Here is a 17,715-nt window from a genome sequence, read left to right on the forward strand (position 1 = left end):
AGCATTGTGACTGGATGTAACAAATATGACACAAATCAAAAGGTATATGTGGAAGTTGACGTAAAAAAAAAAAAGTGTTTGTTCAAAAGGACCAATTATTTACAAAGAATCAGACTTTTCTCTCATGTATATCATCGGTTTATACGGTTAAGCGGTAAAATCCACCTGTTTTTTTTCCATCTCAGGGGCCATTTTGCCACATGCTGTCAGGGCTCGGTAATTAATGACCAATCATGGCTCACCTGTTTTCAGAGGCTGAGCTGTTATTGGTTGTTACTTGAGCCCTGAACAATTGTGATGACATTTTCAGTCCACAGCAAGATGGCCGCCGCCATGAGATGGAGAAAAACAAGTGGATTTTGTTGCTGCTCATTCTTGTTATTATTTTCTAGCTTCACATTTTTGGGAACTGTACAGCAGTAAAAAAAAATAAAATCTTTGTATTTGGAAAACGTTGAGAGTTCTCGTACTGTTGCTAACATACAAAATATGAATGTGAGCTGTGACCATGTTCTGCAATGTTCAACCAGTGGAATGCAATTACTTGACACCTCTTGGGGGGTACAAAGATTTGGGTTTCCCTTGTTTTCATGTTTCCGGCACAAAAAACAAATGGTTTGTTCTGTTGGTGCTTACCACAGAGCTTCTCATCGGAGCCATCTGGACAGTGTTCCGTGCCATCGCAAAGTTTCTCAGCAGGCAGGCAGATGGTGGAGTCATTGGCGCACACGTGGTGGGACAGTTTACACACCAGCGCCTCGCAATTTTCTTCGTCCGAATTGTCCTCGCAGTCGCTGTCTCCGTCGCACATCCAGGCTTTGCTGATGCACCGAGCTACAAAAGACAAGATTGCGTCACTTCAAAATCCCCATCAATTCATCCGCGGCAAACGGCAGACTCCTCACCGGAGTCCCTGCAGCCGAATTTGACTGCCGGGTCACACATGTGCGTGACGCCCTCGCAGTTCTTCTCGTCGCTCAGGTCCACGCAGTCGGTATCCCCGTCGCAGCGCCAACGCAGGGGAATGCACAGGCCGTCCATGCGACATTGGAACTCGTCCGTGTGGCAGCCTCCGGGCGGACGAGTGGCTGCAGGGAAAGGCGCTATCACTCATCTCACGTGTTCATCTCATTCACACCGACAGCCGGCAGCTCAGATAAACAAGCTGTTTATCCAACACCAGACGCCCCTTGTTTAATCATTAAATGGCTTATTTTGTAGAAGTGATAAGGCGGCATGTTTATATAATAGGGATTTTATTAGGAAGCCAATTGGTTGCTTGTCTGCAGTTTGTATTTTCCGCCAGGGACCGATCCAAGGACCTGTTAAATCTCCTGCCTAACATGTAAATATAAAATCTGGTTTGTACCAAATAGACTTAGCCAAGAGTCAGAAAAAAAACAAAAACAGAAGCAGCCGCCCCCTCACAACTACACAAACGTTCCAAACAAACAGCAATTTGGTTTGCCAGTATTTTAACGCCAATTAAACCCATTCCATGTGCAGCATGTGAAAATGGCAGCGCTTATCAGGACGTGTACGTTGGTATTCACGGCTGCTTGCCGTGATGAATGCTGCTATGAAGTGCAGTCATTGCCCAAGGCTACAGCTTTTACTGATAGACATTTAAAAAAAAAAAGCGCCACTCTTCGCAGGCAGCAAAGACTTCATTTAGACATTCCTCGAAGCATCTACTTTGTTCAGGGTCAGACTCTAATTTAGCTAACAGTTATTTAGATAAGCTTGTTTTCTTGGTTTAATGAAACTAAACTAATTTGAACTAAACAAGAAGCAGGACATTAAAAAAATGTTAAGGATTTACTAAACAAATTTTCAGAGTGCTTCCGCATATTCGGCGAATGCTTTATGATGCAAAGCCTCGCAAAAACACCCGGAAATAGAGGGACCCTCTGTACTCATCCCGATTCAGACGTCAACCTGCTTCAAACGGCACTTCCTGTCGTCGTCATCGACAGGAAGTGCCGATTAACGGAAATGCCTAGCTCTGCTAAATTTAACAATACCTTATTACAAAAATGTAAAAGTTGAAACAGTCTAACTAGAACCTCTGAAATTGTGTTGGAATGATGTGAGATGCTAAACCAAAATACCAAAGAAAGTAATTGAATTAAGGGCTGTAACGTTGCTGAATGCACCATCCTCCGATACCTAGGTATCAGCCCGATACCCGGATATTGGAAATGAGAAGAATAGAAAATTGCCATTAATTTAATGCGATTTTAGTGAGAGATATATATATAATATATATATATATATATATATATATATATATATATATATATATATATATATATATATATATATATATATATATTTTTTTTTTTTTTTTTGAAATTACACTCTAAAAACAGTTGGGTCAAAAATGACCCGATTATGGGACAAAAATGGACCGATCCGCTACTTAGGTCTATTTGACCCAACTTTGAGTCAAGAAATGGGTCTTTTAGTGTAAAACAACTCATAAATATTGCTTAGATCCTTTACTTGGGTCAAAAAAATTGGGTCATTTTGTATAAAACAACCCATAAAGTTGGGTCAAATTGACCCATAAAGTGGATCGATCCATTTTTGATCCATAATTGGGTTACTTTTGACCCAACTGTTTTTAGAGTGTATCTGTCATTTTTTGTGGGGAAATTTTATTTTAAAGTATTAGTGGTATTTGTAATTGGTATCAGTATTGGTGACTACTCAAGAGTTAAGTACTAGCACTAGTATTGGTCTAAAAAAAAAAAGTGTGATCGAACATCCCTAAATGTAAATATTCTCCTTAGCTGTAGGTGACATAAGAGCAATCGATTGGACGAGATTTTACACTTCAAAAACCAATAAGCGGGCTGAGAAATAATAATAGCTTATCTCTCTAGATTCACTTGTTGTTTTGCTTGGTAATTAATCTGGAGCCAATAAGCCTTCACATGAAGAAATGATAAAGCCACTTCATCCTTGGTAAATCAGACAACAACGTGCGGTAATTTCATTGCATAATTCTTCATCCCATTATCCTAATTTGCGGCCATCAATAGTCAACACCCTCAAGGGTCTTGTGTCGAAACCGATACTGACCCTGATTTGTGCAGTTTGCGTGGGTTTCATCGCTGTAGTCCCCGCAGTCATTATCGCCGTCGCAAGTCCAATAATCCGGGATGCATCGGCCGCTGTTGCACTTGAACTGAGCGCTGGAACACGAATGACTGCAGCCCGCTTCGTCGCTGTTGTCCCCGCAGTCATTATCTGAAAGGAAAATTCACTGTCACGCTACTTGTTACAAATGTCGGAGGCGTCCACTGCCAGATAGGAAACCCTTTGTAGGAGAGGGCTTTGAATATTTAAATCTACGAACTGTCAAGAAAGTGCTTTTTGTTCACACACAGTAAACAGATTGCGTCTAACAAAATATGAATGATGAGAGTTTTAATAATGACTGAAACTGCATAGATCAGACCATGCACCATGAGGGGAATGTATGTACCCAGCGTTGATACATTGAGCTTGGCAGCGGAGCACGATAAGCAGTTTTTGCACCATTCAAACCTGTCCTTTAGCACATTTATCGCGACAGAATCTAACTTGATAGGCGTGAGGGCGTCGAAAATGAATTCTGCCGAGACGCTTCTTTTGATCATTTGACCTGTCATTCTAAAATATCCAATTGGATTTTAGATCTAATTTAACCCTGAACCTTCGTGCAGCAGCAGCAGCAGCAGCGCGAGGCCATGTTTAAAGCCAAGCAAGCCTTTAATGGTTTGTTAGCCTGCCGGGCTAATCTACCAGCTGGGCAAGCGTGTTGGCTGCCGCGGTGCATGTTGATCTATGCACTAACCGGCCAGGTTTGGACAACGCAATTCATCAGAGCCGTCAGCGCAATCCTTTTCTGAAAGACAGAACCAACGGAAGACACCAGAATGGGCGAATAGCACAGGACTAGGTAGGAAAGAAAACACACAAATCTGCATGGTGACACGAAAGAGGACACGTGCCAGAAGGAGGCTGGTTGCTCAAACATGGAAATGGCAGACACACTGCGAGAGAGAGAGAGAGAGAGTAAAATCCGGGAGTGACACTCACCATTATCACAGCGCCAGTTAATGTTGATGCAACGTCCATTGTTGCAGGTAAATTGGGTGAGGGGGAAACACGTGGGGTAGGCTGTGCACACAAAAAGAGATAAGATCATTTTGCATACTGATAATGGATTTTTTTAAAAGTAGAAATATCAAACTGTGAGCAAAACTGGATTAACGCCATGTTACTGTGTGTGTGTTGAATATTTACGTTTTTTTTTTTTAATGAATGTACATTTCCAGTGCCATCTGGGCACCCTGTAGTTTGGGATTTGGCCTTGACTGCGAGTCCTAATTAATTGACCATCCACACAGTCAATTCTGTAGAGTCAATTTCATTCTAAACAGAGTCTATTTGGTCCCACTCTAAACAGAGTAAAATTTACATTTGGAAGAGAGAAAAAAAAATTGTGCACGTACTCCACGCACGCGCATCATCAACGACCCAGATGTTGCAGTTACGCTTTGGGCCAGAGGTGGCAGTCGCGAGTAAAAAAGTGACAAACTGCACAAAGATCCTTTAAAGTCAGAATTCTCACATTAAAGTCAGATGTTCTGACTTTTAACTCAGAATTCTGACTTTTTAAGTGAGAATTCTGAGAATAAAGTGAGAATCCTGCCAACTTTAGTTTCTCTTCACTGGCCCTAATCCTCTTTCGTACAAATTTAGTCAAAATCTCTTTCTGCAAAATTTACTTTGCAAAAAATCTTTAATATTTTTAATGGGATTGGCAAATTACAAAATTTATTAAAGTACTTTGAGTAAAAATTACTCTGAATATTTTACTCTCTTCCAAGTGTAAAGTTCACTCTGTTTAGAGTAAAATTTACAGAATTTGCTGAGCAGATACATAACAATAGTGCTTGAATATAAAAATGTAGAGGAAATTGTTGGAATTCATCCTTTAAAGCAGGGGTGTCAAATTATTATTTTTTGTGGGCCACATCGTAAATATGTTTTCCGTCGGAGGGTCGTCATGACTGTGAACTCATACAATGTATACTTGCTTCATATTATTACATACTGTTTACACGACAACTTGATGGATAATTAGTTCTGAAATCAGAAAGAAAATAATAATTTTAAAAGGGAGATGCTTGCAATATATAAATGTTTTTTAAAAGTGAAGAAAGGGAAGTCAACATTGCACAACATTATTTGCCTTAGTGGGCCACATAAAATGATGTGGCGGGCCGAATCTAGCCCTCGGACCTTGACACCTGTTAGAGGATGGAAAACCTGCGACTGGGATCAAGCTTTCCGACAATGGGCAGCACATTTCGCTTCAGAATGCATTGATACAAGACACTCTGTTCCGGATGCAACAAAGCGCCCATATAACATCAGCTCGTTCCCTCCATGTGTCACAAAAGGTAGAGTGTTCCTTTCCCAAAAACCTCCAATTTATCTTATCTATCCAGCGGAGATTTTCTCAGAGGCTTTGTGGCTTGTCAATACTAGAACACCCCAGCCTCATCCTTTCAAGTTATTTCAGTGACCATTGTGATTTTTTTTCTTTAAAAGAAAGTGTGTATTCACCTGCGCCTTGCAAAAAGAATTGGGACACAAATGACACAAATATCGCCACTTCCTGCATTAAGATAATTGCCGATGTCAGCAAAAAAAGCAAACGTTCCGTTCTCCTTCCATGCAGCCAGCGTTCCGCCTGTGTAATGTATTTCATACTACCTGTGAAGCCATCCTATTTTCGTGTCACCTTTGACCCCCATACCACCTTAAACACGGGGCAGCTGGTAACAGATTGACCCACCGCAAGAGGCAGGCTCATCGGACCGATCCCCGCAATCGTCATCCAGGTCGCACGTCCAGGAGATGGGGATGCAGCGCCCGCTGGCACACGAGTACTGATTGGGCGGGCATGTGCGAGCTGAAAGGCAACACAACGAGTGAGCAAAAAGGTGAGCGCGAATCTGCCGGATTCTCATTCGTCTGACTACCTGAACAGGTGGTGTTGGATTCGTCCTCATCGTTGCCACAGTCATTGTCGCCGTCACACAACCAGCGCAGGGGAATGCAGCGGTTGTTCTGGCACTTAAACCTGTCGGTGGGGCAAGTGTGCTGGTCTGGATAAGAGAAAAGAAACAAATGAGAGGTGGGCTGGAGATATGCAAATTAGTTTCAAGGGGAGAGGAAGCAGAGAGGAAGTTGTACACTAACTTAGATCAGTGTCATAAATCGGAAGCAATGACCCTCTGAGGTGTACGGTATGTGTCTGTGCGTGCTAACTCACGGCACAGCTCGGGAGCCTCATCACTGTTGTCCAGGCAGTCGTTGTCGCCATCGCACTTCCAGCGCTCCTGGATGCAGCGATTATTCTTACAAGCAAACTCTCCGGGCTGACATTGAGGTGGCGGCACGTAAGACGGGTTGGCTGCGGATGGCGAAAAGAATCATTGGGGGGGAACAAAGAAAATGTACAAAAGTAGACTGGTAAAAGTAGAGGTATGCACAATGCAGAGGTACAATGTGTGTCCATATTTTATTATTTTATTTTATTTATTATATTCATATATTATCATTTATTTCATATTCCAAATCCACAAAAAATGTATTAGGCCTACTCACATTATGGTATAGGGCAGTATAGTATAAGCCATCCATCTAGTGGTGATTGGTGATATTACAACTTAAAGCTACAGTCGACCCCTGCATATACACAGTTTTGGTACTTGCAGATTTGCATATTCGGGGATTTTTTTCCCCTCAAATTTTTGTTTTAATATTTAGGATTTTCTGGAACAATTTCCCCAATTTCTCCCCGTTTCTCGTGGAAAAAGATATTGAATGTTTATCAGCGTTATTTAAAGATTTTTGGGAGGAAGTGTTAAAAAATAATTTTCTCTGAGCCGCCCTTGATTAATTAATAATTTTTTAATTAATTAATTAATTAAAATAAAAACTTTTTTTTTTTTAAATAACCAAGGGCCACTCAAAGAATTTTAAATATATATATATTTTTAAAAGATTTTTATTCATTTTTTTATTAATCAAGGGCCACGCAGAGTGTGGTGGCAGGCCGCATGCCCATCCCTGGCATAAAGTAATTGCAAAGAGTTGATACTTGCCTTTGCAGCTGGTGTTGTCAGTGGAATCGAGTATTTGGTCTTCTGCACAGGCACACTGCCTGCCTCCTGGTATGGCCAAGCAGAGACTGGTGCAACCTCCGTTATGCACACGACAAGCATTAGAACCTAAAGATCACAAACATGAAGAACGTACTTACTGAGACCAGAGACAACAAATACCAGAACCGGCTTGCATGCGAGACAGTCTACCTTGCTGTTGCTGAGCATCAAACATGCGTATTTCAAAAATGGGCGGCCTTTCATTGCGCAGCAGGGTGGCAGTGCTCGTGGTGGTGTCCAACTTGTAAATGCTGCCACTCCGATACTCGTTCCAGAACAAAAAGTGCTTATAGTGGCAGAGACCAAAAGCGTGGTTCAGCTCCTGACCCTCGTACACCGTCTACCATGTGAGGAAAAAAGTGGAGAGATGATTAAATGTGACAGCAATGACCTTTCCTCTAACGTCTGCCTGTTTCCAGCTAATGATGCTAGAAATCGAGGCTGTTAACATTTTGGGGCCTAATAACGAACAACCATTAAAACACCTGAGAACAAAAGGCTCCCTCTTTGATTTGTAGCCACTTCATAAAAACAAATGAAGACATTTGGGTAGAGTTCACATTTTAAAATATCTTTAAAGTATGTGCAAGTATCACAATAAACCAAACTGTTTGTACTTAAAGAGGAAGTCAACCCAAAAACGTTTTTTTTTTGACAATAATATGTTCTATATGCAGCCTCACTAGTCTAAACATGGTATTCTGGTTAATACTGCGTAAGTGGAATATGAGTTAAGCAGCAAAATCTAGCCTTTTTTATCCATCTCAAGGGGCAGCCATTTTGCCACTTGCTGTCGACTAAAAAGAAGTGGCAAAATGGCTGCCCCCTGTCAAAAAATGTTTAAGGTTGACTTCCACTTTAAAATGGCTAAAAACAAACACCAATATGAATGATAAACTATACATGTCACTAAAATGTGCCACTTCTTCACGGTTACGTCCTTATAAGGTCACTAACAGAGAAAAAAAACACTGTTAGTACTAAAGCTAAGCTAGGCTAAAGCGCTTCAATAACAGTGATAGTGTCCAGTTCTGACCTTGCGTTCTGAGGTGTTGAGGTAGACCATCTCGATGCGGTCGTAGTAGGCGTCCACCCAGTACAGGATTCCCTGTGGGATGTCCAGGCTCAGGCCGTTCGGCCACAGCACCGTTTTGCTGGTGAGGAAAACGTTCCTGTTGGAGCCGTCCATCCAAGCGCGTTCAATTTTTCCACGTTTGCTCTCCTTGGGATCCTCCTCCCAGTCTGTCCAGTACATCCACCTGTAGACAGAGGAGAATAGTTTGGTGACCCCTCATGTAGATGGTTGAAAAAAAATATAGTCCTTACGCTGCAGATTATAGTCTTCTGGGAAGACATTCTACCAGATTTTGCATTGTATCTGTGGGATTTTTCATCCTTAGTATTTTATTTTTGCACAGAAAACACAGCCAAAGAAGGAGCCTTCAAGGGCAAATTCATGCTAAAACAGAAAATTTGAATCCAAATTCAAAGCGAGGATAAAGTTTTAGCCGAGCTTCTGAGCGATTCATTGATCGAAAGGTCTGTCTCAATACTTTTGCTCATATGATGTATTTCCTTTCCCCATCTGTCTTAATTTCCCTTCCTTCTGCAAATGTCTCTTCTTCCTGCCTTTTCTCCCGCAGCCTGATGGATTTCAGGCATTAGTGCGGGCTAGTGCCTTTCCCATGGGTAGCGCCGTCAACACACATCACGGCAGCAAACCAGCGAGCGCGTGCGCGCCTGCGCGTCAATGCGTGTCTGTCTGCATGTGTCTGTGTGCACGTGCGTGTGCATGTGTGTTTTCAAGCGCGTATTTCTCAAGAGAGCCCGGGAGGTCAAGATAATAGGACTCATCCATACACTGGCAGATTATGCTCGGTATGACAGCGTGAGAGACAGACCCGCATGTTACTAATTCATTGGAGAGAGATACAACAGCTATAAAAAGTCTAAACACCCCTATCCAAAATAGGTTTGACTAAGATCAATCATTTCAAAACTTTTTTGCAGCATTTACAGTATGTACTCTCAAATGAAATATATATATATTAGGGCGGGTACCTAGATAATGTGGTTGCACAAGTGTGCACACCCTTATAACTGGGGGATGTAGCTCTGTTTTCCGAATTAACCAATCACGTTCATGTTAACTCATTTGCTCCCCAAAAAGTGTAAATATGTTTCATTTTAAATATTACCATGCTCCCAAAGACATTTTTTATGCGAGAGCATACAGAAGGCTTTGATGTAACCTCTGAACTGAAGAGAATGCTTGAAGCAATGGTAGTTTTTACAAAAATAGCCAGCAGGTGGCAACAGAGTATAAGAGATCAACCAGGGCCATGTTGCAAAAAACTCTTTCCCCCTCTGTTTTAAACAGATTTGTGAATAATGATGAAACTTAGCTATATTCTAATGCTAATTGCTGAAAAACGGAAACAGATATAGAAATACATGTTTTTTTTCCTGATGAAAGAAGAGACTCTAATCTTTCTTTTGGTAGGTTCTATGTTTTTATAGTAGAACACAATATTCTGGCTGGGAGTAAATGACTTAATTGGGACTTGGGACACATCTGTCAATATTTAAAACATTTTTAGATTAACCCCAAATAAATCTTGTATGTTGTAGTGGGTATTTCCAAGGCTTTGAATATATCATGGAACACATTACCACTACCAAGAACTGGACATCATACTGCCAAAACTGACGAAAAGATGAGAAGAAAACTGATAAAAGTTGTGCAACCATTTTCCATAATTACTAATATTGAGAGCACATTTTTGTAACATTATCTACAATTTCTCAATGAGTAATGCGGAAAACTTGTCTATGAAGCTGTACACTGATTCAAATTAACTTCAACCTTGGTGGAGATCTGTGAGCAGCCTTGTAGTAATTATTAGAGAAAACAAAAGATGATGGAAGATGATTGGAAGCGAGCAGATGAATGAGATAATGGCCCATCATTATCACTCAAAGTGCTTTCCATGACCACCAATAAGCACGCACAAAAAGCAGCATTGATGGTGGAGCTAGCGCGAGTTCTACGTTTTATATCTTCATCACCTAAAGCTGTCATTCTCAAACTTTGTGGCAGGATGTTTTGCCAATTTAGCAATGGTTTGGGATTAACATATTTCAACGTAGAGATATTCCAATACAAACCATTTTTTATAGTGCTTTATATGACAATGTTAGTATTTGTACATTTGAGTTTCTTTAATTTTGGCTCAATAATTTTTTTTTTTTGGGGGGGGGGTGTAGCTACAGTAAGTTACTTTTCTGTTTCTACGACTCCCATCTCACATACCCATGGAGAGGGTCCACCACGATTGCACGAGGGTGAGTCATTTTATCTTCAATGAGAGTCTTGCGAGTTTGGGAGGCTTTCTCCAGCCGAGCCACGCTGATGGTTTTTTTGGGCCCGTCATCTGTCCAGTACAAGTTGTCTGCCATCCAGTCCACAGCGATGCCCTCCACCGTGTGGATGCCTGAAAAAAAACAACAACACACAATTAGGTTTTGTGCTGATTGTGGGACTTTGTTTTTCTTCACGGTGTCATGACCCACCTTCTTTCAGAATGGTGTCCCGCTCAGTCCCATCGATCTTCTGCCGTCCGATAATATAGCTGGTGGCGTCGGCGAAGTAAATGAACTCGCTCTCAGCGTGAAAATCCAGAGCTCTGGGCTTCATCAGATTCTCAATCGGGATCATGTATTCATCTGGAACCCTGGCATTCATGTCCATGCCTCTGATGACACCCGGCCGACCCTTACCATAGACTAGGAAGAGCTCATGCTCAGGCTCTGAAGCAAAAGGAATGAACAGCAGCACTTAGGCGGAAATCATTTGCACACATCTTGTTAGAACAAATGAGCAAATGAGATACTAACTCAGGTCTGGTTTTTTTGTGTTTAATCAAAAGTGAATAGCAAGTGGCCTTCAATTGTGTCTCCTGAGGAAGCTTTATGTAGCGTTTGATAGACTCTTCAGAAAGACCATTTGGAACGTATTTACAGGCTGTCTGACTTCAGGAAATAAATGAATAGGTATATAAATTAGAATCTTTAAAAGAACACAATCTGACCATCAGTTCTTTCTTTCAAAGTTTCTTAGCAGAGACTTTTGCTCAGTGAGGACAATTGAACGAAAAGCAGCTACCTCAAACATTTTGAATTGAATAAACTTCCAGATCCATCAGGTTTTTGCTCCATATTGGTCAATAATCGCTGAAAGTGTGAGGATTTGTTAAAAATGTACCTTATACTTGACCTATGCTACTTCATACACATCCTTGTAAATGTTGTAATGTTTTATTTAATCACTAAAGCATGTGTTGTGTAGTGTAGCATGTAGTGCTGAACCTCTTGTGCGAGGACAGCAGTCCGGAAGCATCTCTTGAACTACTAGTTGACATTTTACTTTTTTGTCCATAGCTGGAGTCAAACCATTACCCTTCAGTTTCAATTTTCAATACCTTAAAGATCAGAGCTAATGTCACACTTAGTATCTCAGAAACTTGAAGTTAGGTTCTGTGCATCATCAATAATAACATTCTTTTCCTTCACACGCCATTTAAAGGGCGAGTTTACCCAAAATGTTTCTTTACAATATGTTCTATCCAGCCCCTCTAGTCTAAACATGGCATTCTGATTAATATTGTGTTTGTAGAAAATGAATTAAGCAGCAAATACCACCCATCTCAGGGGGCGGCCATTTTGTCACTTGCTGACGACTTAAAATGACCGTTGCTCAGGGCTCAGCTGATGACCAATCACGGCTCAGCTTGTGAATGTCACATGACCAGAGTCAGATTACAAGTGAGCCGTGATTGGCTGTTAACTGAGTCGTGGGAAACTGTGATGTCATTTCAATTAAGTCGACAGCAAGTGACAAAATGGCCGCTTCTGTGATGGCTAAAAACAGGTTGGATTTTGCGGCTTAATTCATGTTTCACAAACGCGATATTAATCAGAATGTCGTGCTTGGAATAGCGGGGGGGCGCATAAAGCATACCGATGTAAAGGGTTGACCTCCACTTCAATACATTCTACTTCTCGTTTCCACTTACTTTTGCAAGACTTGCCATCGCTTCCCAGGCTGAATCCGGAGCGACACCGGCACGTGCGGGTCTTGTGTCCGTTTCCCAGCAGGCAGATGTCCGAGCATCCTCCCGCTTTCCCGAACTGGTCCACTTCACACGCGTGGCTTCGGACTGCACAGGAGTGAAAACATCCAAAGCCGCTGTTTACGCACACATGAAGTTGTACGTGACAAAAGGTGGTGTGTGTGTGTGTGTGTGTGTGTACCAGGTGGTTGGCGTCTCTGATGGTAGACATGCAGCGCGCCTCCCTTATCCACGCGCGTCACCACTTGGTAGTCTGGGCTGTTGAATCGATTGATCCGTATCACGCTGGTCTTGGGTTGCATGTTGGCGTTGTCCGAGTTGGTGGCATACAGGTAGTTTTCAAACACAGTCAGCCCGTACAGATGCTCGATCTTGGAGAAGAAATAAAGACAGAATGTGTTGCTTCTCCATATGAAAACTCAAAGTTATATTTATGCTAAAATGTTTTCGTTTAAAAATATATTTTTGTGCATCATAATACATACACTAGTAGCTGGGTTAACAAAACTTTAAAAAATTATGATTCAAGTTAATGCTAAAACTAAACATCAAACAAATAGAATGACACTTGTGTACGTGAGACCAATTCCATAATTTTGCTGCTAGCTAAATGCTAACACATAACAATACGATGCCAAGAAGAAGTAGACGTCAAATGCTCACAGTAAATTAGCCTGCAACAAAAACCCAAGACAGCCTAAAAGTTTTTTCTAAATGAATCTGGATTTCTGAGCCTCCTGCAAATGTTTCTCCTTGTGAGATTTGTTCGGGGTGGCCGACATACATCTTTATGCATCAATGCGAGCATTTGGAGGATCCTGCTTCAAGAGGTTCTTTGGACTCCAGGGACAGCAGAAGCTGCTCATCAGTGGCTTTTTCACGGCTGCTCTGTTGCATAATGCATTTGCCTGTCAGAATCTTTCCTTAATATGCCTTTATCTCATAGAACCCATTTGCTTTCTGAGTCATACACAAATGATTTAACAGCATGATATATCTCTTGAAATGTCCAGTGTTTTGCTTTCGTAAGACATTGGACGATTTGTCACTTTTCATCAGCGGAAAGATCCTTCCACCCAATTATGAACTTGCTTAATGATGTGGAACAACTTCCTTTCGTAATTTTCCTTCATTTAGGCTCATCTGACAAACTAATTATCAAACCTGTCTGAGATTGACATGAGTGATCTAAACAGGCAGGAGACAACATTCAGAGTTGAAGACAAATCCATTCATTCATTTTCTATACCGCTTTTCTTTATTAGGGTCGATGGCGTGCAAAAGTTTAGCCCAGTTCACCTTGGGAGAGAGGCAGGGTATATGTAGATGACAAAAAAAAATGCTTGACCAATGGTCAATAATGTTAAATCCAAACTAGGCATGGGCTCACCATGATTTTAAATAAATCAAGATTTCAATTACCACTAAAACTGTCCATCAACGAAACTCCAAAACAGGCAAAGTCCGGATGCCATATGGTTGGCTGCTTGCAGGAAATCACACACAAAAAAAAGCCAAGAGGACTTGTTTTCCCCCCCTCTCCTTCTCAGCTGAGCAGAGAGGGGATGGGGTGAGCAGTTGCACACAGGCGAGAGGTGTAACCTTTGAAGATGAGAGCATACACAGATGCCTTATTATTATGTAGATTGATGTGCACTGTCCTAAAAAAAAAAGAAAAAGAAAAACCATGGTGCCAGCGGGTACTAGTTAGCCCCAAGGACAACATGAGCAGTCTATGGGTCTGTTCCAAAAATAGCTCAACAGTAATGGGACACTGACTTACTAAGAAAAAGAATGTCAATATTTCTTTCTCACATGAAGTCCCCATCTTGAAAATGTTGCTTAGTTAAATTCCCCAACCATTTGAATGGCATTGTCAGAGGGAAAGAATTTGACTGCTATTGTTTCACAAACAGTCAGTGGTATATATTACATCTGCACTGGATTATACTGAGAACACATTTGAATCATTTGCTGACCTTATTTAGTTGACTGAATGGGACAAAATATTACAAACGTTTTTCACTTCTCTTCCATTTGATGTTCTTACAGGCTCGTCCAGTACATGCGATTTAACAATCTGCCAGACACTTACTGTAAGTGCGGCTACTTTTAAAAACAGCACTTTACAGAGAAAAGACCACAAAAACATCACAAAACTACTGTGCGTCCTTCATGCACACATTTATAGTCTCCTTAAATAGGAGCATGTGGCAGAGGTAACTGTTGCTATGGTAACCCGCTGAGCACAACCATGTGATGCAGCAACTCAAACTGTCTTTAAGTTGGGAGCAACAAATGAAAGTTTTTGCTGCTCTAACAGGACAGAAATGATGGACAACTCGTCTTCCAAGGCAGGAATGTAACAATAAGAGAAGAATTTTCACATCTTAAATGGTGAATCAATGATGCGGCCAAACACACAGAGACGACTTATGGTTTTTCGACAGGCTGAAAGACATGGCGCTGCTATGGTGACACAGAAACTGCAGCGCCATTATTTTAAGGGCACCACTTTTTCTACCTCTATTCATCCCAAATTACCCTCTGTGGAGAGCAGACTTAGAGAACTAGACTAGCTTTAAAATACACAGGCTGGACACATAAACTATTGCTGCTTTTATAACACTATAAACATAGTATTAATTCAACTTCAATGTTAATATGCTAATATTTTCCGCCCTTATTCTTATTATTGATTAATGGTGTCTTAAAATCAATAGCGATTGAGCTGAAGTGCCTGGAAAGAACTCACACACACAGAGAATATGCAAAGTCATCACAGGAAGGACAGAGCCAAGAACTGTGAGGCGGATGTGCTAACCACTAGGGCACCGTGCTGCAGTGTTCTGATGCAATTAAGGAAAAATTGAGTGCACTGTTTATAATAATTGTATTTTTTTCTATTAATGATAATATGTGACACATTATAATAATGCACAATGATGATGTTTTAGCCACCCTTAGTTTGTCTAGTCCTATGTAGTTACTATGTCCCTTATGATGATAGATCTATTCTTGCCAGTTATGCAGTTACTACAAAGTATATCCATTATGATGCTAATGGATGACGATAATGCATTAGTCACTCTTAGATTGTCTACTTATACAGTTACTATGTCACTTATGATGATAATGGATGATGATGAGGATCCATTAGCCATTCTTTGTTTGTCGAGTCTTATGCTTTTACTCTGTCACTTATGATGATGACGTATGATGATGCTGATGTATTAGCCATTCTTAGTTTGTCTAGTCTTTATGCCGTTACTATGTCCTTTATGATGATAATGTGATATTCTTGTTAGTTACTTATGCAGTTACCACAAAGTGTGTCCCTTATGATGGTAATGGATGATGATGCATTAGCCTTAGTTTGTCTATTCATGCAGTTTCCATGTCACTTATGCTGATGTAATACTGCGGTCAGTTGTTTATGCAGTTACTATGTCCCTCATGATGATAATGATGTATTAGCCGTACTATGTTTCTTATGATGATCAAGTGATATTGTTGTCAGTTACTTATGCAGTTGCTATGCTCCTACATTAGTCACTCATAGTTTGTCTAGTCACTCTTATTTGATCATATAGGCCTTTATTCTGTCTTTTAGAAATGTGCATTGCCACTTTTGTCAGTACGTCGAGGTTCCTTAGCCGAGGTTTCTCTCTCTGAATTCAGCCCTGCTTTCTGCTACTTTGTATTTTTGTATATAAAGACACTCTATTTCTCCTGTGACAATTGCGCTAAAAATAAAGGCAAAAGAAACGTGAATTAATATGAAATACTTTATTTATCTACTTCATTTAGAACTTACTAAACGCTACGACAAATCAGAAAATTCTACCAATTAAGTGTGGCATAAACATAAGTTAAATAGTCAGTCCAGATTGTTGTGGTTAGCCTAATAAATTTCCGAGTAGGAATTTTTTTGATTTCCTCCTATCACTACCCTCTACACTCTATATTTTAGTTGAGTTTAATTTTAAGATAATCGTCCACTCTTATGTTATCATGCGTCTAACATTATGTGACTCAAGGACACTGCCAAGAATGGGTGCGCGCACGCACACACCACAGCATGGTGCTTGTGTTTGTGTGTGCATGTCTGCGCCCTGAGGCTTACTGACTATAAATGAAAGCCATTACTTGCCACAGATCACAGTAAACGTCATGGTAACGGCTTTCAGAGGCAACCCGCACGGAACATTAACCACCTTGATATTAGACGCGATTAATCAGCCGCTCCAATGAAAAAGCCAATGCCCTCCATCTTTTCTGCGTCCATTCCTCACCAGGCAGACGGCAGACATGTCGAGGTGATCACTGTGTTCGGTGCTCTTACCAGCAGGCCTTGAATGATGGTGTGCCGGTTCTTCCCTTCATAGTCCACCACCTCGATGTAGTCCAGATAGGCATCGGCCCAGTACACCAGCCTGCTGACCAGATCCAGCGTGATGCCATGGGGGAAGACAATTTTGCTGTCCACAAGCTTGGTCCGGTTCTGGCCGTCCATGTCGCATCGCTCCACCTTGGGGATCTGACCGTAGTCTGTGAAAAACACCTTTCTGAGGAGAGAAATGGGCAAATCCGATTGGTAACATTACTAGACATTTGCGATTTCTGGAGAAATTGTGTGTGAAAGACTTAAAGGCTGAAGAAAAAACATTGCAGCATGTGGAATAATATGGAGTGATTTAGAATGATATTGAATGATAATTAATTTGCGTCAATACTGTAAGTGAGGTGGCAGTTTTGTGCCCAATGAATTCTCCCTAGCCAGGCCAAGAAAAAGATTGTTTTGTTTCCTACGTTGCAGATTGCTTGTTTTACAAATGTATTAGACAGCGCATTAGAAATTGAAAGTTAACTAAAATCAGTCAGTCAAAATGTATCCGGCCACTAAATACAAGAATATACAATACAATACAATACAGGTCTGCTTTCATTTCCATCACATTGGACTTAATATTCTCTCAACGAACAAAGAAAATCAATACAGTATACAAAGTATTTTTTTTTTCAAGAGAAAAAAAAATCAACATTTTTCTGTTGGTTTCTGCCAACTGCAATCATATTGTGAGGAATTGTGTTTGTTTGATCACTAGTGATGGAATTATATTGTCATTGGTTTAACTGGCTGAGATTTAGCTTAGCATTAGCCTGAAAAAAAAAAGTTTATAATGTTTTCATTCTTAGAGCAGTGATTTTATTGCTTGCCGCATTTAACAAAGGGAATCTTATTTTGGTCTAGAGCCAAACACATTCTCTAATAGCTTAGCTAATTTTAGCATTAGCATTAGATAATTGGATTATTTTATTTTGTACTTTTTTTATTTTATTTTTTCATG

General features: G+C 40.7%; 1 protein-coding gene across 5 annotated transcripts in view; it reads right to left on the reverse strand.

Moving 5' to 3' along the window:
• Nucleotides 1–17,715, reverse strand: part of LOC144056723 (low-density lipoprotein receptor-related protein 1-like) — a 123,033-nt gene that overhangs the window by 51,971 nt on the left and 53,347 nt on the right. For all 5 annotated transcript variants that reach the window (XR_013295099.1, XM_077573741.1, XM_077573744.1 and 2 more), the window contains exons 8-22: nucleotides 16,710–16,932; nucleotides 12,546–12,735; nucleotides 12,308–12,451; nucleotides 10,806–11,042; nucleotides 10,546–10,726; nucleotides 8,269–8,491; nucleotides 7,383–7,572; nucleotides 7,173–7,298; nucleotides 6,338–6,478; nucleotides 6,045–6,170; nucleotides 5,858–5,974; nucleotides 4,090–4,170; nucleotides 3,088–3,255; nucleotides 906–1,088; nucleotides 637–834 (exon numbers count right to left, since the gene is read on the reverse strand). Coding sequence is in view for 4 of the 5 variants with exons in the window: in XM_077573741.1 (XP_077429867.1) it covers nucleotides 637–834; nucleotides 906–1,088; nucleotides 3,088–3,255; nucleotides 4,090–4,170; nucleotides 5,858–5,974; nucleotides 6,045–6,170; nucleotides 6,338–6,478; nucleotides 7,173–7,298; nucleotides 7,383–7,572; nucleotides 8,269–8,491; nucleotides 10,546–10,726; nucleotides 10,806–11,042; nucleotides 12,308–12,451; nucleotides 12,546–12,735; nucleotides 16,710–16,932 (2,528 nt within the window). In the remaining variant the exon portion in view is untranslated. The remainder of the gene's footprint in view (nucleotides 1–636; nucleotides 835–905; nucleotides 1,089–3,087; nucleotides 3,256–4,089; nucleotides 4,171–5,857; nucleotides 5,975–6,044; nucleotides 6,171–6,337; nucleotides 6,479–7,172; nucleotides 7,299–7,382; nucleotides 7,573–8,268; nucleotides 8,492–10,545; nucleotides 10,727–10,805; nucleotides 11,043–12,307; nucleotides 12,452–12,545; nucleotides 12,736–16,709; nucleotides 16,933–17,715) is intronic.

The sequence above is a fragment of the Vanacampus margaritifer genome, chromosome 8 (assembly GCF_051991255.1).
Source record: "Vanacampus margaritifer isolate UIUO_Vmar chromosome 8, RoL_Vmar_1.0, whole genome shotgun sequence".
Taxonomy (NCBI): Eukaryota; Metazoa; Chordata; class Actinopteri; order Syngnathiformes; family Syngnathidae; genus Vanacampus; species Vanacampus margaritifer.